Below are 21,255 nucleotides of genomic sequence, written 5' to 3' on the forward strand. Positions count from 1 at the left end.
AGCAAATGCTGATTTTTTTTTTGTCTTTATTGGGGGGAAGGGGAATGCAAGAAACACATTCAAATACTTAATCTCAATCACATTAACTATTGTTGCAGTTGATGTTAATCATAACTAAAATAATTTTCACCTGCACATTAGAATATTGCCTGTGGGATGAATACAGGATAAAGCCTACATTTCCCTCAGACCAAACACTCCCTAATGCAAATGTAGTTTGAACCTGAATATTCAAACCTCATGTCTTTTCATGTTCTCATGTTCAGAAATGTTAACAATTATAAGCTGATGAAAGTAAGGTACAAGCAGTGTGGTTGTTGCCCAAAAATGCAGCGATACACTCGATCATCAGTAGTTTGAACACATAAATAAGCTGATGAAGGAAATGTATAGTCTTTGGCTATAGCTCTCACTTTTATATTGTGTGAACACTTGTAGAAATAAGATGACGAAACAGCCAAAACTCAGAAATAGCTCAATAGGATAAGCAGCTGGTTTATCTATTACTAACTAGATCTGTTATTGCTAAAAAAAATAACAGTCTGCAGTGTCTTGAACATGACTGGTAAAGACACTGGCTGACAAAGCACATATACTGGCTCCTATAGGCCGCTCCAAACAAATACAGACATGTACATACTGGCTCCGACAGGCAGTTGCTAAGAAATACATGACAACAGACTACTGTCCTGGCTACTACATAATACATACTGACTTCTGCAGGCGGTTACATAGACGTGTGCAATATGCGCGATAGGCGGTGGCTACTTGTGTTTCTAATGCACTCATCATGAAATGGCAAAACATTTCCAACATTATTAAACCTTGACATGTTAGTAAAGCTTCAGCTGGGAGTGGCTTTCTCTTTCATAACCTCCTCCTGTTGGATCTGTGGAAGGTCGGGAGCGGGGGCAAGAGCTTTTTGTCAGAGCTTTTTAATCTTAACTTGGAATGTTGGCTTTCAAAAGTTGTTGGTTCAAGTAAAGGCTTGAACCAACAACCTGAAAACCTTCATGTAACTGTCCAGGGCTCTGAGCCACTGTCTCACATTGCTGCTGGACCTGTTTTCTGAGAGATTTTCAACCTTTCCTCTAGATGCTGGCTGGTATCAAAGGCGGGACCTCAGCAATGTTGTGTGTCTCATTTATCTCAGAAGGCTCTCAGAATGATGGAATGCATACATAATACAGATACTCAGATCTATAAATACATATAACCCAGTCTCATTGTTGTTAGACAATGATGAGATCTTATATCATCCTTTTCATTATTTTCTTTATTCCAATTTATTATTTAGGAGCATAATAGTTGGCTATGTTAGACATCAACAACAACAGAGGTCACATCAATTGCTATATATATATATATGTATATATATATATATATATATATGTATATATATGAGGCGTTATTGCATTACCCATCTATTACTAATGTTATTACTTGCATAAATAGTGGTAGTATTGTTTATTAATCAACTTAGTGTTCCTACTTGTTTCAGACTTCATAATCTTATCTACTGAGCAGTTTGTGAGTCAGATACACTCTTCTGTCACTTTTTGCAGTGTCACACTGATGTCAGCAATTATGTGGGACCGGACAACTATTGTCACTTTGCTTTGTCATGCGACAGAAGGCGGGGACCTCACTGCTTTAGTGATTGTAAGCTCCAAAGAAAGACAACTTATTGACCAAGCAAAAACTAATTATTTATTCAAATTACAAGTGATGTGAGGCATCAAATATCTCCTACATATTTAATCTTGAATTGCACCAAGCTCATGGCTATGAGCTTTATGCAGTGAAGCCTGTCCTTTAACAAGAATGCTTTGTCAAAAGCAGAACAAAAAACACCACCAGACAAAAAGCAGAACATTGTTGTAATGTAATAATATATTTTGCCCGCATCAACACCATAACCCACAACAAATCAAAAAATGAATTTCCTCATACATACAAGAAAGCAGGCTCCTGCAACCTAATATCTTTGCTTTTTTAAACCTTGAGTGAATTCTTCAAAACATCAAAAGCAGTTATTTACTCATGTCAAAGGCAACACCCTTTACAGTACAGTACAATTCCACAGACTATGCTGATTCATTCCTCTCTAGCCCCTCCCCTCTCTCTGACCCCTGTCACTGCTGCTGCTCTGGAGCCTGGGGTGGGAGAGGCAGACATGACTAATCAAACACAGATGCTCGTCCCGCCCCCTGTGATACAACCTCCGCCTCTCTCCCTCTGCTCGGTCTCCTTTAAAGCCATGAGCTTATGAGAGCCTTCCTCACTGGATGCATGCAGAGGCCGCTTGAACAGAACAGAACACACTGACCCTGTTACACTGAGGACTGAAACAGCAGATCACCATCATGACACCCACAATTACACTCAACACTGGAGCAAAGATGCCCGCTGTGGGTCTAGGAACATGGAAGGTAAGGTTGGATGTTTTATTGTTAACCTCTATTCATCTTCTTTCAACAAGTCTTACATTTCTGTGGTTCTGTGTTGTATTATCTGTATTGTTTGTCATGCATAACATGTTATTAAGTCATCACCAAGAGGCTGAATGTATGAACTAGGTTCAGAGGTAACAGCTATGCTCTTAACAGCGAGGCTTTTAAAGTGATTGCACAACAAACCGGTTTATTAAACTGTTTGACCCCAACATGGTCTGATGCTCTTCAAGGGAATAGTAAAAACTGTAACAGAGATTATTGTACAGAAACCTCTGCTTGAACAGATTTGTTTTACTTAAAGTGGTAGTCATGTTGCTGACACAGAAAGTGGTCATTCACTTATACAAAGCCAGAACAGACATTAATCACAGCCACTGTTTACATGTGATTGCGGTGATACTTATCTGTGTAATTTCCTTGCTTTGAATCCCCTCCCTCCTCCTAGGCAGATCCAGGACAGGTTGCAGAGGCCGTTAAGACGGCCATCGCTGCCGGCTACAGGCTCATTGATGGTGCCTATGTGTACGAGAATGAGGAGGAAGTCGGGGCTGGGATTCGTGCCATGATTGACCAAGGAGTGGCGAAGAGGGAGGAACTCTTCATCGTCAGTAAGGTCTGTGGCCAAAGTGATTGGAGGTTGCCATGGGTTTCACCACAGGGGAAAAGACTGACTTAACAATCACAAGAGCTAGCTAATTAGCAAGCGTGATAAGAGCACGTCATTTTCTTTCTGCATGTGATGATATGCCAATACTGTTCTGTGCTTTCCAGAAGATTCCCTAACACTCTCACATTATGCTGTGTGTGTGTGTGTGTGTGTGTGTGTGTGTGTGTTCTCCTAAAGCCTCAGACATACAGCAGCAGCCCAACGACAGAATTCTTTGAATCAGTACTTTCTCCATTTGTTCTTGGTCCTGGCCTGCTGCTCTCTCAGTGAGGAGGGGGGGGTCACATGGTTATATAACACAGTTTCTGAAAAAACGGACAATGTAACCTGTGAGAGGAAATGTTGTGGGCCAAGACTGCAAAGTTAAACCATTGTTAGTCAGGTTCTTTTCTCATTTCACATTCACATTTTGCTCCCTCAATATGTTTCTTGATGAAATTAATCAGCACACACAAGCTGATATAAGCATCCTTTGTACTATTTTGGGCGAGCACCTATGATTGGAGATGTCATATCATTATATCATATTTATCATTATATTATATAGTATGTTATTGTGGTTATACCATAGCACAATAATGTTTCACTGAATAAGGCCAATGACACCTCTGGAAGAATCAATAGTAAATTCATCCGTCCAGAACTATACTCCACTCTACAATACTGATTAGATCTATACTCACCTAGATCACGCCTACATTATCCTGACATTGTTAAAATCCCTGTTTGTTCTTCATAGTTGTGGTGCACCTTCCACCTTCGGTCTCTGGTGAGGGGAGCCTGTGAGAAGACTCTCAGTGATCTGAAGCTGGACTACCTGGACCTCTACCTGGTCCACTTCCCTATGGGATTCCAGGTTGGCATACCTGTCCTGGCCAGAGAAAAATGTCTATTCAATCTGTCGGAGAAAACTGAGTATTGTGCAACAGCGACATCTTGTGGCCCTTCTGGCTCACTTGAATCCAGAGTACCGCATTTCTATACTGAACATTTCCTCTATGATCTCCATCTCTACTGGGACAGTAAAGCAAAAATGTTTACATTGCAAACACATATAGGGTTTCCTAAAGTCTTGTTATCAGAAACAACAATATACCATTCTATCTAACTTCATGCTCTGACATTTGTGTTTTTTCTCCCCCTCTGCAGCCTGGAGACAACCTTTTTCCTCAAGATGAGGATAATCAGGTCATTTCTGATGGCAGCAACTTCTTGGACACTTGGGAGGTAATTAAAGTGACTGAGTGCAAAATAGCAGTACAAACTTAAAACCCATAAAGAGCAAACAACCTACCGTTAACATAATGTTTGATTACAAGTTAATAACTGAGTGTATGAGTGACTTGCTGGCCGTCTGAATGCAAGTATAGATGGATAGATGAATAGGTTGCAGAACTAGGGCAGTAATAACATATAATGTCATATCAAGGAACCAATACCTTTTTATAGCAACATACACCACTAATGCCAGTGTTGCAATGTGTGTCAAGGCTATGGAAGAGCTTGTAGACGCTGGGTTGGTCAAGGCCATCGGTGTCTCCAACTTCAACAAGGAGCAGATTGAAGCCATCCTCAACAAGCCAGGCCTCAAATACAAGCCTGCCACCAACCAGGTACACAACAAGACTACCCTTACACAGCGTTGCCATTACTGTGAAACAGGGCAAGAAGCAACTTAATCGTGTGTGCATCAGGATATGTAACAATGCACTGATTAAACCCTACCCAGATTGAGTGCCACCCGTATCTGACCCAGGAGAAGCTGATCAACTACTGTCACTCTCAGGACATCTCAGTGACGGCCTACAGCCCCCTGGGCTCGCCCAACAGACCCTGGTGAGAGACAGCGTCACACATCAAAGAGATACACAACTAGAAGCAATAGGGAATAAACAGGGGCTGTGTTTTGGGGTATCTATTCTATTCGATTCCTGACTTATCTTATTTCCGAAAGGGCTAAACCCGACGAACCAGCTCTGCTTGAGGACCCCAAGATCAAGGCCGTCGCCAATAAGCACAAGAAGACTCCAGCACAGGTAGGGAAATAAAATGTCCACGCACCACCCATCTGAGAACATCACAATTACCATTCTCAAAAGTGCTCTGTCTGAAATAGTTTAGTGCTCCAGTTCAAAAGCTGAGAAGCAGAAGTCACCAGGGAGAAGGTTGCATTTAATGCTTTGTTTGACATGATGGATCAATAAATGCGTGGAAAAATCGAACCATGGGAAAAAAACACAGTACAGCATTGTATGGCAACCATCACAAAGTGTACACATGCAGATATTTCAAGGAAGACGCTTTGAATGATGGTTTCACGAGACAAGTCCAAGCTTATTTATGAAACCGTCACATGGATGAAGTTTTGTGAGGGCTGAGCTTTGTCCTGTGGAATGTGTCCCTCCTCTGTGGATTAGCAGTGCATAAACAATTCACCAGAAGGGTCAGACACTTACGAAATGATGTTTTCCCTCCAGGTTCTTATCCGGTTCCATGTCCAGAGGAATGTGATTGTCATTCCCAAGTCTGCAACGCCCCATCGGATCAAGGAGAATTTCCAGGTAATGCAATCTTTAGTCAAATGGGGAAGCTGACCATTTTTGTCCAAAATATTCCATGCAATATTCTGGAAAAGTAATCAAGCAACAAACTAGAAAGATGGTACCCAGCAATTGTCAAGATATAGGATAGTTGACCAAAGTAAACTTTTGTTAATTCTTTCTGAACTGTATATTTGGCAAAGAAAGTGCATGAAACTTCAACTTTTAAATGTGCCACATTTTCAAATGAGTACCAGTTCTAGTGTACAAATCTCTATTTTTTGGGCAAAGAAAGTACATTAAACTTACACTAACTTAAATATAAATGTGCCACATTTTCAAACGAGCAGCACTTCTAGACCAGCAGTTTCAGATGGTGCATGCACAAGGAAGGCAGCAGTTCACCACCTTTCCACAAAGTTTCATGGTTCATGGTATCTGTTTGGAAGTTACATTCCTTTTTATGAGAAGCCACGCCCACTGCCACACCCCCCTGTGGCCAATCAGTGTGAGAAGTTAATCAGTTCATCCTTGCCCCATGACCAAACTTTCCACAAGGTTTCATGCAAATCCGTTCATAACTTTTGGAGTTATCCTGCTAACAGTCAAACAGTCAAACAGACAAACAGACGTAATGGGGCGAAAACATAACCCCCGTCCAACTCTGTTGGCGGAGGTAATAAAATAGGTAAAAATTTATAAAAGTCTAAGAAATTTCAGATCTTGGTATTGTTGTCTAGGGCAAAAACAGGGTCTCTTAAGTTGAGTCAGCAGGGGATTTAACACTTGAAGGAGAAATAAATCCATTTCAATCAAAGGCAAATATTAGGTTTAATTTGTTTAATTTTGTCAGTGTCACCTCACCTCAGGTTCTTGACTGCCTCAGCCCTTCTGTCTCTCTTTCTCTCAGGTGTTTGACTTTGAGTTGAGTGAAGAAGACATGAAGACCATCCTGAGCTTCAACAGGAACTGGAGAGGTTTCCCCATGGACTGGTGAGTAGACTGGAAGAGGAAGAAGTTAGCGGTGAAAAAAGGAAGATAGAGACATAAAGGGATAATAGGCGGGAGCAGATCACACTCATTTCCCGTTCCATTTTGTAGCTTATGGACCCAGTTACTGGACATTATCCTCATCTCAAGTATATTCTCTTCTGTTCACTACAGGGGCACAAAGCACAAAGATTTCCCACTGAATGCAGAATACTGATTCATCAGACAGTTTGATGCTCTGAGGGTCTGGAAGTGAAGAAAACCTGGATATATGGATTCATGTTACTGCCTCATATGGTACAAACATTCCAACACATTGTGTCTGCAATGGGTGAAAAGCCTTCTTGTTCCAAAACCACTACCTTTCTTATCACACTAGTGCCTGACTAATTTTCTTATATTGCTGTTGTTACAATAAATGTACTGAGTATCAAAAATGGTGTACAAATATATGTTATATATTGACACATCCTGTTTTATATCTAATATCTACAGTGGTCGTATGTAAGTTTATATAGAATAAATGCACAATGACAATGTGTATGATTTAAATGAGGTTAAAGGTGATTTTATGGTTTATTGGAAATATGCACAGAGCAACACAGATTGCAAATAGGGTTCACAGATGTGCTGCACACCCCATGCAAATGTAATTATGAGGAGTGAGGCAGTGGTTCGGTGGTTATTGATTATAATATTATGTCATAAATTTGCAACTTTCATGGCAAGTCTTATTCGCTGATGAAATGTTTCCATCGCAAAAATGTCACAGAAAGCCAGCAAAAATCACATAAAATTAACATTTGGTTTAGTTCATGATAACTTGAGAAATGCATAATAATAATAAATGCATGAGAAAGACATGTACTGTAGCAAAACACAATGCATCTGCAAAATTATGCAACACATTTGAGGCATTGGTGGCATTAGGTGGCACAAAGATGGCATACACAGCAGTCCACTGAAATCATTTGACATGCACCTCCCACTACAGCAACTGTGTTCACTCAGTGTTCACTCATTGTCTGTGAGTTCAATATTATTCACAGTCAACTTTAAGAAAAATAGTCCCTTTGCAGCTTCTTGTGCATCACAATAATTTGTTATCTCATTTGACTGCCTGCAATGTGTTAGCGTCTGTTGCTTTTTCCTGGTGCAAATATAAAACAGATCTCCAAAGGTTTGCTTTTGTGAGGAAACACATATCCATCTCACCAATGGAGAAGATGTTGCATTAGTTTGGTTTTTCATTATTATTGCAAAAGTGTAATAACTCCAACCTAAAAAAAAATATTTGACTAGTATCAGAAATGAGGTTTAATTTGAACTCTGACATTTGATTGTATAAGAAGTTGGGTGTAATTTTAGTGATGAGGCAACCATGATCTTGTGACAAATAGCATGACTATTGGAAAGGCTCTTGCCCAATCACACAGTTTGGTTAGAACAAACTGTTGTATAACACATGTAGAAAGTCATAATGTAATTTCTTAGAACCAGACTATTGGCTAGGCAGCTACGTGAAAACACTTAAGTTATGGGATCAGTGTAGTATTGTCATATTTTATACGTGTCAAATCAAAATCTCAGACACTTAATTGCTTCATTCTACCATTACCATGTGATCACTGCAAAGGAAGCTTTGTTACGTCACACAAACATCTGTCAAATACAAAGACTAAAGCACTTCAGTCCTTCATTTGATAGTTATAGTAGGTCTAAAGCCAATTCATTTTCAATATATCATACAAGTAATTTATTATAATGCCCACAGTGTTGATCAATAAATATATCAACAAATCATTTAATAATGCAACCATAGCATTCGTAGCCAAGGCCAATGATGAAAATAATCAAGTCTTACATTAGGATGTCTCTTTGCTTATATTTGTCATTTAATCTACACAGCTTTTAATGAATGTAAGAGTAGGCCTACATATTTCAAGGGTCAGATGAAGTCAATTAAATAAACACACAATACATTACACACGTTTATTATTAGTTTAATGATATAAACACATAATAAATGTTGTTAGGAGGTGCAGAGAAGTGTTATACTGAGACACTGCTCTCAGATGGGTAACAGACATCATCACAGCAATTAACCACCAGATGGCGCTAAGGAGACATGTGTCATGTTTCAAGTCCACCACTGTCATTGCAGTTGACACGCTGTCAAACGTCCTTTTGTCTATAGTAACCATGATAAACTGCAGCATGTTGTTACAGACAGCTGATTAAACATAAAGGGCTAGCTGTATAGGGAAACTTTACAGATGTCATATTTTGTTATTTTGATTTCATGTGTCCAAAGGCAAGACAATGTCACTCAATATCACGTTTTGTTGAAGTTGAAATTACAAATACTTTATTTCTTTCTTTTTAAGGCATTTAACTAAGATCTCAATACCCCAACACCAGTTGATCTTGTATCAGATCAGAGCCATTTTCTTTTTGGGCATGTCTAAATCCAGCATATACAGTATATTGTCACTATGCTTCTTCTGCACATCACTATATATTTTTCCAAATGCTGACTCTTCTCAAAACATCATCTGTTGATAATAACACTGGGCTCTGCTTGGTCAGACAAGCAGAAGCAGGCCAACAGGCGCTTTGATGAAGGTGTATGCATGTATGCATGTGTGTACGTGGTCGCAGCTATTGCGAATTTGCGCTCGTTACATAGAAGACTTGCACCAAATTGTTTGCACCAAAAAAAAAAAGCCTTTATTCTAGGCTAGAACAGAAAAAACCCAACAAAGCTCACACAGGAACTGAAAGCAGGAATTTCACAACAGGGTTAACACACATGACAGTGGGCCACATATGAATCAGAACCAATAGAGAGAAGTGCTTTGTCATCCTGAGGCAGGTTTTGGAGTGAAGATGCTCCATCTTCAAAGAAATAATAGTGCTTGGATTTGTTTTAAATTGTCCTTTATATCCACCCAAAGCAAAAAAAACAAAAAAACAAAAAAACAAAAGGCCAATACCTCCACCCAAGCGGTAAAAACAAACCTGGTTACAAACTATTACAGAGTTACTATAGACTATTACAGAGTTTGAAAATCAAACAGAGATGAAATAAGTTTAGCCTAATCTGAGGAGTGTTTTATGTATATGAGTAATACATCACTTGATGTATTCATTTGTGCTACATAAAAAAAATATTTCTGACCTACTGAAATACCATTTCAACTTGGTTTTGCTACAATTAATTTAGGTAGTTTTCCCTTTCCTCTAACATGTGATACTACAAATGCAACAAAATACATAATTTGCTCCTTCTCAGTTGCTTCTTTTATTCTCAGTATTAACTGATAAACACCCTTGGAAAATATGTAATCTGTAACAATGTACTGTACATGGCACACACTTTGGTGCCTCAGTAACTTCAAAGGCCAGCTGACAGCAAACTCAAACAGCAGAATTTACTTCACACCAAGATCCAATGGGAAAGCATTTCAATTCTTCAGTGCTGAAGCAATAGCTCACTTATGCAGAAACAAGCTGATAGAGCATTCGAGACTCAAGTCTGCAGGCCGACAGAACAGGAAATGATCATGTGAGGAAAAACACACAAACACTCCTTTGTGCGGGTGCAAAACCCAGACACTAAATGACACTATGTTGTACCAACTGACCCCGAGCGTCTCAAATTGGGCATCTCATATTGTTCTAAGCAGTAACTCTGGTGGGAGTGTGTGTAAAAAGGCAATACAAGAAACAAAAGATACAAGGCCATACTTTGGAATCACTAGACTATCTCTGTAAACTGCTCTAAAGAGCGGGAAGGGGGGGCGATCTAGAATTCAGCGTTGAAAGGATAGTCCTTGTGCTTCAAGCTCCTATACAGATAAAAAAAGAAGAGAAAATAATGGAAGCATGTCACAAAATGTTGCCAGTACATATGAATTGAAATTACATTTGCCAAACTGTGATTCAACATTGTTTCTATCAAAGTTAACAATTTAATGCTATTTATTTTCTACAATTATAACAATAGTGCGGCATCTTCTTAACAGTGTTACAAAGTGCTTCAAAATATAAAAGGAGCACAACAAACATATCAATCCACTCAATTGGCATTAAATGATCTCACCATTGCATGGGACAGGCTCTCCAGCTCCTGTTGAACCCCGATATAGTCTTCATTTCCTCCTCAGTTAGCTCAAAGTCAAACACCTGCAAGGATGAAAACAACAGTCCCAGTGCACGAGCCAAAAGCGATGTGTGTAAAGCAGACCGAGGGCTAAACCCTGAAAGTATTTGAACAATTTCTCACACGGCTGATTACCTGGAAATTCTCCTGAATGCGCTGAGGTGTGACAGACTTGGGAATCACGATCACGTTCCTCTGGATCTGGAAGCGGATCAGGACCTGACAGGGAGGGAGGGAGGGAGGGAGGGCGGTAACATGTGAAACTGATCAGAGGTCCTGACCCTTGGTGCAAAAACAAAAACAAATCCTATTCTCATGTTACTACAGTTATCTCACTTTCCTCGCTTACATCTCCGAGGAAATGGCTGGTCTAACTACTGTGTATGGGAGATTAAACTCTCATATTCCAGTCATGCCAGATCGACGACAAGTCACCCTAACCACCCAAGCGATTCAGCCAACTAGTATGGATATAAATCAGACTAGACTAAGCTTTCTTTAGTTTTGTTTCATTGTGGTCGAGCATGTGGGAGTGCTGTACCTGGGCGGATGTTTTCTTGTGCTTCTCTGCAATGGCCTTAATGTTGGGATCCTCCAGGAGTGAGGGGTCTTCAGGTTTAGCCCTGTAATTGAAACGCATCGTCCACTACCGTTTACAGGACTCACACACATGGCGTAGATAAGAATGGCGATGGCGCGGCAAAAAGGCCACGGCTACAAAATGCGGTACAAGTGCGAAACCCTATTCAATTCAATTCAATTTCTATGAGCAAAACAATAAATCAACAATCTAATCATTTATGTGAAATGTATATGATGTAAATAATTTGTCGTTATCTTTTCACAGTTGTCAGACAACAGCATGATCATTAAAATGTTTTTTTCTTGAAGTGTCAAAATGCTAACATGACTCCTCTCCAACAGAAGTTTGCTAGCTTGTTAGCATTTTGTGACTTCCAGATAATTAAATTATTATGATCATGTTGTTTAACAGACATGAATAGGTTATGGGCAATTAACAGCACCTTATATCATAAAAATGATTAGAACACAGAAAAAGAAACGACAGAAAATGTTGATTTTTTGTTTCGCCCATAGATTGAGTAGGGTTTTGCACTTGTCCCACACTTTGTAGGCGTGGCCCATTTGAAACGTCACACCATTCTTTCCTGTTGCCTTGTTGCATTGTGTACTTTGCTGTAACTGTGATTGGTGCTGACTGACCAGGGTCTGTCGGGGGAGCCCAGCGGGCTGTAGGCCGTCACTGAGATGCCCTGAGACTGGCAGTAGCTGATCAGCTTCTCCTGGGTCAGATACGGGTGGCACTCCACCTAGTGGGACAAACACACAACTCACTGCACTGCACAGCACCTAACATCCCAACAGTGGGTGGCAGCGTGGACCAGTGGCTTGAGAGACCGTCCCATCATTGTAAGGCCACATGTTCAAATTCCTTCTACAGCAGATGTGTCCATCAACAGCCATGTGTCCTTTCAAAATACCCTGGAGCAAGACACTGAAGCTCTGCCTGCTCACTCACTGTAAACTGTAAACTTTGTGCCTTGCTCAAGAACACTTCAGCTGTATTTATGTAGGGAAAGTATCTTAAACAAAAACTTTCAATTTTCCAAGCTGTGCTCCAACCACAAATCTACCGCTGCCTGGAAGAATAAATATGGGTTACAGAAAATTCAGTAAAAAAAAATGCTTTTATTAGTTAAGTGTGGATAACAAAGGCAAAAGAGTACATTTCTATTTTGTAGTGTATTAGGCATCAACCTGTGGCGCTTACTTGTTCGGCCTTATTGTAAACGATTATTCTAAAAGGTTAACTGACTGAGTTTTTAAAAACAAAATACTGTGTTGTGCGCTCAGTGTGGTGTCAGAGGGAGGAAGCACTAGTATCTACTATGAGGAGAATGATGTAATCATTTAATACAAAACAGTACCAGACACACAAGACATTTCTGGTGAAAGATGGTTCTGGAAAACGCCAAGAATAAAAGGTCACAACAGCTAATTGGTCTGGCCTAAGGGCTGCTGTGACCCATTAAGAACAAACATGCATTTATCTTTCAGGCCTGTCACTTTCAATGAAACCAGGACAGGATAGATAATGGCATTATGGCCTCTTGCCCTTTAAGAGCAATTCTAGAAAGCTTTAAATGGATGACTGTGGCTGTTTTCTTGTTTCCCGGTGCTCTGAATGGTAAACAGCCTTGATTTAACCACATTGTACCTAACCCCAATAGCTAAGGGGATATCACTTGGGTAAACAAGACCCTTAGTGTACCTGGTTGTTGGCAGGCTTGTATTTGAGGCCTGGCTTGTTGAGGATGGCTTCAATCTGTTCCTTGTTGAAGTTGGAGATACCAATAGCTTTGACCAAACCTGCATCCACCAGCTCTTCCATCCCCTAGGAAAATTAACCATGGGAATCCATTTATTTACCATACCCTTGGTTGAATTTAAGACAAAGATTTGAAATGTTTGACTAGCAAACTACAACAAACACTTCAAGTAGTTACGGAAAGTATTTCAACTAATCGCCGACCGAGATTTCTGTCATACAAACAGTGAACTAGATAAAGCATAGGCCTGTACATGAAGTGATTCCATTTACACTCCTTATCCATATTTTGGGTCTTGAGCTCTATAAATTTGCCTCACAATGAGTTTCACCTGTCTGAATCACAGTTTCCCGTTTCACTCACCTCCCATGTCTCCACAAAGTGAGTATTGTCAGTGATCGTTTCTCCTGTGCTGTCCACAGGAAAGAGCTCACTGCCAGCCTGTACCACAACACAGGGATAATAGACCTTAAGTTTTCACTGCATTACAGTAACACTGAAACTATAAAGGCTTAGGCCTGGCTGAAACTGGAAACTACATACAAAAACAACATGAGAGCAGATAGCATGCGAAAAAGAAATTTCACACAGATAGCAAAACAAAGGTGAGGAAAACAACATACAAAGAGCACATGACACTCAAATACCTGAGAGAATTTAACAATACAAGCTTGGTGTAAAATGAAACAGTGCTCTTTAGGTGCTTGGGGATTAGAGCAACAATAAATATACACATTCTCGCATGTCCAATCTCAATGCCATCTAGCATCTCATTGGGTCTAAGCCTGTGCGTACATCCTCGCAGACACATCGACAGGCTCTACCAGCGATGATAAACCGCTCCACCCCAAGCACCTAATAAAATAAAGGTAAACCATATATAAAACCATTACAAAAATAAAAGCTACACTGATTGATGCAATAGGTCACTGGCCCAGCTGGACCAGAATCCCTGCTCTTGATACATTTTCAGACATACAGATGACACTTTTTTTTTTCTGGCCAAGACAGGATACAAGAGTGCGCCTACCTGGAAACCCATGGGCCAGTGCACTAGGTAGAGGTCCAGGTAGTCCAGTTTCAGATCACTGAGAGTCTTCTCACAGGCTCCCCTCACCAGGGACTTCTCATGGAAAGTGCACCACAGCTACGGAAAAGACAAGGAAATCATCAATGTAGCAGACACCTGCATGTGGGACTTGTCATCAGGAAGTTGCTGGTTCGATTCCACAAGACTGTCTGTGAAAATATGGGCAGGTAATGTGAATGAGTGACATTGTTCCCTCTCTCTACAACTACTGCTGAGGTGCCCAGGAGCCTAGGTAAACTGTGATGTCAAGCAGGGCGTTATTTGTGCTAGTAATGTTAATGAGGGCATGTGTACTTAGCCCAATAGCTAAGGTGACATTACTTGGGTAAACAAGTCCCTTCCTGTACCTGGTTGTTGGGCAGACTTGTATTTGAGGCCTGGCATGTTGAGGATGGCTTCAATCAGTTCCTTGAAGTTGGAGATACGGACAGCAACTCACCTTGCTGACCACGAAAAGATCCTCTCTCTTGACCACGCCTTCCTTGATCATGGTCTGAATGCCCTCGCCCACTTCTGTCTCGTTCTGGTAGACAAACGCCCCGTCGATGTGCCTGTACCCTGCGGAGATGGCCGCTTTCACCGCCTCTGTCACCTTACCAGGGGGAGACTGATAGACAGGAATGGTGGATTAATATCTTCCTGCGTTCATTTAGTTACAGTGCTCTACTCAACAAACTACCCCAATAACATCTTGGACTACTTTTGGAAAATTTGTCTGTATAGCCGTCTACATATCTGTGTGCTGTGAACTCTCAATGTTTTGTATTCATGTTCTTCAGTGTGTTTTCTCCACATTCAAGTTGTTAAACAAATGCTAATGTCCTGTATCACTGCTCTTTAATGTTTTCCATACAAGCTGTGAAACGAATGCCAATATCCTGCATGACTGTTAATGTTTCCATGTAAATTTCCTGTATCTGTCTGTCTGTCTGTCTATCTATGGATGCCCCTGCTCTCTACAAATAAAGAAAAACTGCCTGTAATTTGGATTATGAACATACAACATGCTCCTGGGCTGCAACAAGGACGGTATTATAGTTAGGTTACATAATGATGACTTGACTGCGGGGAGTGTGACTTATGTTATGTGGATACTATAGGAGCAAGCCTGACTGCATTGAAAAGTACAGTACAGTTTAACGTTATTCATACGGCAGTCTTCTTTCTGGAAACTTGTTCTTTTCGTGCGCATTAGCCATGGTACGTGTTGGTGCTTGTTGTGGCCCAAGGTGACATAAATCTCCATTATAGTTAGATTTAAGATAACATGCAAATTTACGTTGCTATATAGCCTATCAATTTGCTAGTTCAAAAGTAGTTTGCAACTCATCTGTCTGGCAATCTCCAGCCATGCTCGTCACGCTAGCAAGCTTACTTAGCTTCTCCAAGAGATTAGTTGACAGTTTGAAGAAAATTGACGCACCTTCCATGTCCCCAGCCCCACAATGGGCATTTGTGCACCGGTGTTCAATTTCACTGATGTTGCCATTGCTCTGAAGAACGAGTAGACCCTCAAACGTGTTGTAACAGGCGCAGAGAGAGAGAGAGAAAGAGAGTGAGAGACAGCATCTAAATGCAGAGCACGGCGCAAACTGAGTATACATCGCATCGTCGATCGATTGTTGATGCCTTCCTATTCTATTTAGGCGAGCTGAGGCCACAACTTGGACAAGAGCGACACACTTCTGTCACACTATTTTAGGCATCGTCTCTCCTTTCCATCTAATGTCACTTTAATTGCTTCACAGACCGTTCCTTCTAATCACAAACTCCATAGTGCATTTTAAAATTTATAATTACAACATAGGCATTTAGCAGACGCTCCTATCCAGCGACTTACAAGAGCCACTTGCGGTAAAATAAATAAAGTGGAAATCTTTCAAGCATAAACAGGGTAAGAAGCCAGATAATTCAGAGCAAGGCCGTAACTATGTATTCAACATGGGGGGCAAATATGCCGGAGGGTCTGGGTCCTCCGACAGAAAATCTTCCAGGTTCCAAAACTCACTTCCTGCAAAAAAAAATAATGAAATAATGAAATACATTTTTTAGAAGTTTTGGGTAAGTCTGAATTTTAATGAGCACATGTCCACAGTAATATTATAAGAATAATAATTTCAACAACAAAAAAGTATCTTTCATTTTCTATTGGCCACCATAGAATAGCAAAAAATAAATGCAATACAGTACAATAAATACAATGCAATAAATACAAATGAATTACAGTTATTGCTTTTGTGTGTCTTGTGCTTTTCCTGATGTTTGTCTTATATCATTCTGCTCTATGGTTGATTGTCAATCAGTTAGATCTAGTTAGGCCCATTCTCAGTAAAGTCATTTGAGACATGCATGTGATGCATGGGCTATAACAAACTTGAATTTGAACTTGATAATATCAGGGCGGATGATTTGATTTAAATCCCCAACCCCCCCCCCCCTCACACACACACACACACACACACATTAAACAAGAAAAGTAAGGTAAATCGCTCCTACCAAGTCGATAAACAAGTATAAGTGTAATAATCTAATAACATAACAACAACTACGTGCCTAACAAGTGTGTGTGTGTGTGTGTGTGTGTGTGTGTGTGTGTGTGTGTGTGCGTGTGTGTGCGTGTGTGTGTATGTGGGATACAAACCCTGTCTCGGGGAAGGGGAACCTACAGTATAGAGGGTAAAGGGAGGCAGGATACCGACCCCGACTAGTGTTAGGGGTCTGAAGAGACGGGTTTTCAGTCTGCGATGGAAAATGGAGAGTGACTGCAGTTCTGACTGAGGTGGGAAGATCATTCCACCACTGGGGAGAAGAGTCAGGAACAGGCAGAGTGATGAAATATAGGCCCAGACATGACTGCGGATAGACTTTCTAGATAAACCTGTCTGCACTCAAGTTCAAGGTGAAGCATTGACAGACTGCTGGGGACCCCTAAAACCCCCTCAAGGACCCCTGAGGGCTCCCGGACCAGACGTTGGGAACCATTGGACCAAAGTGCACTCACCCTTTGCAATTTCTGCCCTTTCCAATTTCCTAATCTTTTTGCTCATCCTATCACTGCACCACTAGAGGGAACTATTACCACATCGACCAAACAGGCCAGGGTGTCTTCAAACCACCCGGCTGAAGCACAAAAGTAAAATCCACATTTATTTTCATTCAAATAAATGTGTTCCTATATTTGCTAATCAGTGCAGGTAATTACAATGATTACCATAATCATATCTAGTAATCAGTACTGTTCTGCTCACCAGATAATATTCTCAAATAACCCCATAATGTACATATCCAGTCTTGGATTTAACATTATCAATAGATACTTTAATCTTATTGAAACAAGCCAATACTGTTTTCCCTGTCCTGCATAGCCTGTAATGGTATTAAATCAATTATAGGAGGTTATGTTGTCAAGAGAGCCAAATTTGTGTTGGAAAGGGCTGTGTTTAGTAAAAATCTGACGTCATCATAGCATTATGCTGGGTATATACTGTAAAGGTGATATATTTTCATTATGATGAGCACCAGTTTGAATGTGCACACACAGACCAGCCTATTCAGAAATGGCAAACCCCAAGAGACAGCCGGAAGAGGGAAAAAACAAGGTGTCTTTTGTCAAAATCAGATAAAACCTCACAGACCTTTAACTGAGCCATTCAACATTCTGAGCGAAAGATAAGAGAGGGAAAAAAAGAGCGATATAAAAAACACACAAAGGGAAAAGTTATGGGAGCCAGCCGCCACTGTGTACCTCACAATGGCTCTCGCGAAAGTTTGTGTCTCTTCTGATCTTCTCCCAGCTGGACGTCTGCTTTTCAGGCCCCGTCTCCTCTGATCTAACTTCAGACATCGGAGGGCCTTTTGCCAGCCTGCCAACTGTCAAAGTACCCCAGGAATCAAACACCATCGCATGCTCTGTCATGATCAAAGGCCCACAGGTAAACCAGACGAGGAGACGGCCACATACAATTGCCATCTAAAAGAGGGGGGAACGTTTTCATTTCCTACGCTGTTATTTTGCGACTGCGGGCTGACACCGTTCCACCGAACCGAGTGCATCGATTAGAATAAAGGGAAAGAGAGACGACCAGGTATTTGAAGGTACAACAGAGGCCCCGAGTAAAACCAAGCGCCTCTCAAGGAAACTTTTGGACAAAGAGTGTACAGTTAAGCCATGGATGAGCTTCCAGAGTGTGTTGCTCAAAGAATTTGAAGAGAGGGAGATAAGGTTCATAAATGTATACATAGGCTATGTTCACACTACAGGTGGAAGTGGTCCAAATCAGATTTTTTTTGCCCACATGTGACACAGTTCAGATTGTTTCAGAGCTGTGTGAACACCATTAAACACATGGAATCTGATCTTTTTAATTCTGATTTGGATTTTGGGCAATGCGACCTGAGTCTGACCGGTCAGAACAGAATTCATGTGGTTTTTACATCACACTCCACACACTTCAGAAAAAGACGGAGGACAGCAGCTACAATGGAAGTCAATGGAGAGACTGCGAGGTGTCATTTTAAAATCAATGCTTTGACCGCAATTTCACGAGCTTCCATGATGTAGGCTACTGTCTCGCAAATATGACGTCATTTGTTGTTGTTCATTTGCACATGCGGGTCGTTTCAAGGTAGAAGTGTATTCATACTGATGTTGGACATGGGCCATATTTTTCAAACATGAATGAGAACAGTTAAGACCCAAAAAAATCAGACAGACAGAATGGCAGCAGGACAAATAAATAGATAGATCACAATGACATCCACACAGACAGATGGACTAATGGGCCGAGCCTTTCATGGCATGCATGCATAACCTCACACACTCTTGTGCACATGTACACACACACACACACACACACACCCCCCCTTTTCCTCTCCTTGATGTGTGGCCATAATGAATGCTCAGTGCGGCTGGTGGTGTCCATGCGTTCGTAGGCCCGGCATCAGATCAGACACTCCGCCAGGGAGACCTGACCTGTCCCGGGGAGATCAAACACCATTCTTCACCATGGCCTTTGCTCCTTTTTCTCTCTGTCTTTCTCTCCACCTCTTGTCTGTCCATTGGCCTTGGCTCTGCTCCCTTTTTCTCTGTTTCTGCCAGAGTGCCCAGGGTCATAATCTCCATCCATAAAAGTAATGTTGAGTGTCAGCTCCTGCTGAGTTCACTCACACACTCGCATTCCGCACATTCTGTCTATAGAACAATAACAAGATCAGTGAGAGAAGTCCCTACGTCATGAGTGGACTTCTCACAATCATCTTCATTTGGCAAGTACATTACATGGATTGTATACATGGGAATTTATTTAGGTGGATTTTACTCTTGCATAAATCATGGTAAAGAATACCATAAGGCTTCCAGTAAAAGCTGGGTCTCAAAAAGGGCTGGTCCCCAGTTAAAGCCGGGTAAATAAATATGGCATAATTACCAGAAAATACTTTAAATTCACATAAAGTACATACAGGTGCTGGTGCATGTGTTCAAAAAATACAAAACAATATCAAACAATATCTGACATTAGCTACAGCAGCATCAGTATCATTGTGAGAAAACCCACAGTAGTATAGCATGGCACTTGAGAGAAATGTTAACTTGAAATTCAAGTTTCATCTTCTACAATATGCAGAACAAAAGAGAGGCAGCTTTAAGACATTTCACTATAAGTGCTAGAAGAGTAAAGTATTATTATCATCTGACATCAGCTGCCTATACCAGTAGTATTTTAGGCTATTAATAGGCGATTGTATAAATTTGAACTTACACTGAATGTAAAAAATATTAGGGACACTTACTCTTTTCATGAGGTAGATTAATCCAGGTAAAAGCCATTATCCCTTATTGATTTCCCTTATTAAATCTATACCAATCACTAAGGAGGAGATGTAGATAAAGAGAAGCAGACGAGTTAGAGAAGGATTTTAAGCTCTGAGGCAACTGAGATGTGGATTGTGCAAATGGGGCTGCAACTCAATATCAGGAAGATGTGACTAACATTTTATACATTCAGTGTCATTCTTTACAAAATACCGGTAAATTCATTCACTTTTAGCCATACTGGGTACTGTGGACCACCCCAAAAAAATAATTGCCTTTCTCTAATAAAGGCCTGGCACTCTCAAAATAACTCCAAAACACTCAGAAACAAAAAAACTCATCTAAAAGTCTTCCATCCAGAGTTGTATGAGAGCTGTGAAAGAGAGAGAGAGAGGCAGACAGACAGATAAACACTCACACACAAGTGATTTTTCTTCTTCACTAGAGGTGTCTGACGTCAAGGCTGGTCCACCTTTCACCTGTAACAAAGCCATGAGCCTTTTTGTCTGGAGCTTCCGGACTTGGTTTGGGTCTAGAACACACACACATGCATGCATATGGACATGCACTCACATATACACAATGGACACACACACACACACAGCCTTGGCCTTGTCCACAAGCAGAGGTCTCTCCTCTCTGGCCCCTCAGACAGGGTTTGGTTTTGGGCTTGATTAACCACTTAGTTCAGTCTCTCAGACACAAGATTGCAGGGAGAAAGCAAGTAATGAAGTGCTTTTGAATTTGCATTCCTGAGAGCTTTTGCAGACGCCTTGATTTCGGTCTGGCTTTGCTGTTTGTTCTTTGTGGAGAGATGTCTGCTATTTTAGCTGTAACACGTAACAAGTGTCCATCCAACCTCCTCCATATTGCTCCCTCATCAACCTAACTGCCATGAATAAACACAATCAACATGCATCTGAAGGGGAATTGGAGGCTTTTTCTCTCAAATCATCCCTGATGGGTTGTTCATCATTGTCATTATGCAGATTACAGTGTGACCGTGAATGCAATATCGGAGCCCTTTCCTTTCAAATGGAATGTCACAGTTCCATAAAGGTGACCAAAAACACTTGTGTGTTTTGTTCTCACAAGTCGAGCAGCACTCATCAGTTATGGACAAACTGTCTCAAGAATATGAAATTAACAGAATTCAGTCTAGACTTGAAAGTCAAGCCTCTGTT

General features: G+C 40.9%; 2 protein-coding genes across 2 annotated transcripts; one reads left to right on the forward strand and one right to left on the reverse strand.

Annotated features, from left to right (window-relative positions):
• Positions 1-2,304: 2,304 nt before the first annotated feature.
• LOC139923725 (aldo-keto reductase family 1 member B1-like) lies at positions 2,305-7,090 on the forward strand. Its single transcript, XM_071914558.2, has 10 exons — positions 2,305-2,432; positions 2,902-3,069; positions 3,863-3,979; positions 4,273-4,350; positions 4,614-4,736; positions 4,853-4,959; positions 5,078-5,159; positions 5,601-5,684; positions 6,574-6,656; positions 6,828-7,090. The coding sequence occupies exons 1-10, from the start codon at positions 2,367-2,369 to the stop codon at positions 6,868-6,870; spliced, it is 951 nt and encodes a 316-aa protein (XP_071770659.1). The 5' UTR covers positions 2,305-2,366; the 3' UTR covers positions 6,871-7,090.
• Positions 7,091-8,640: 1,550 nt separating this feature from the next.
• On the reverse strand, positions 8,641-15,815 carry LOC139923726 (aldo-keto reductase family 1 member B1-like). The gene is made up of 10 exons (XM_071914559.2): positions 15,683-15,815; positions 14,699-14,866; positions 14,200-14,316; positions 13,533-13,610; positions 13,112-13,234; positions 12,043-12,149; positions 11,360-11,441; positions 10,954-11,037; positions 10,759-10,841; positions 8,641-10,504 (listed from the first exon to the last, which is right to left on the reverse strand). The coding sequence occupies exons 1-10, from the start codon at positions 15,746-15,748 to the stop codon at positions 10,462-10,464; spliced, it is 951 nt and encodes a 316-aa protein (XP_071770660.1). The 5' UTR covers positions 15,749-15,815; the 3' UTR covers positions 8,641-10,461.
• Between the last annotated feature and the right edge of the window lie 5,440 nt (positions 15,816-21,255).

The sequence above is a fragment of the Centroberyx gerrardi genome, chromosome 24 (genome assembly GCF_048128805.1).
Source record: "Centroberyx gerrardi isolate f3 chromosome 24, fCenGer3.hap1.cur.20231027, whole genome shotgun sequence".
NCBI classification, from domain to species: domain Eukaryota; kingdom Metazoa; phylum Chordata; class Actinopteri; order Beryciformes; family Berycidae; genus Centroberyx; species Centroberyx gerrardi.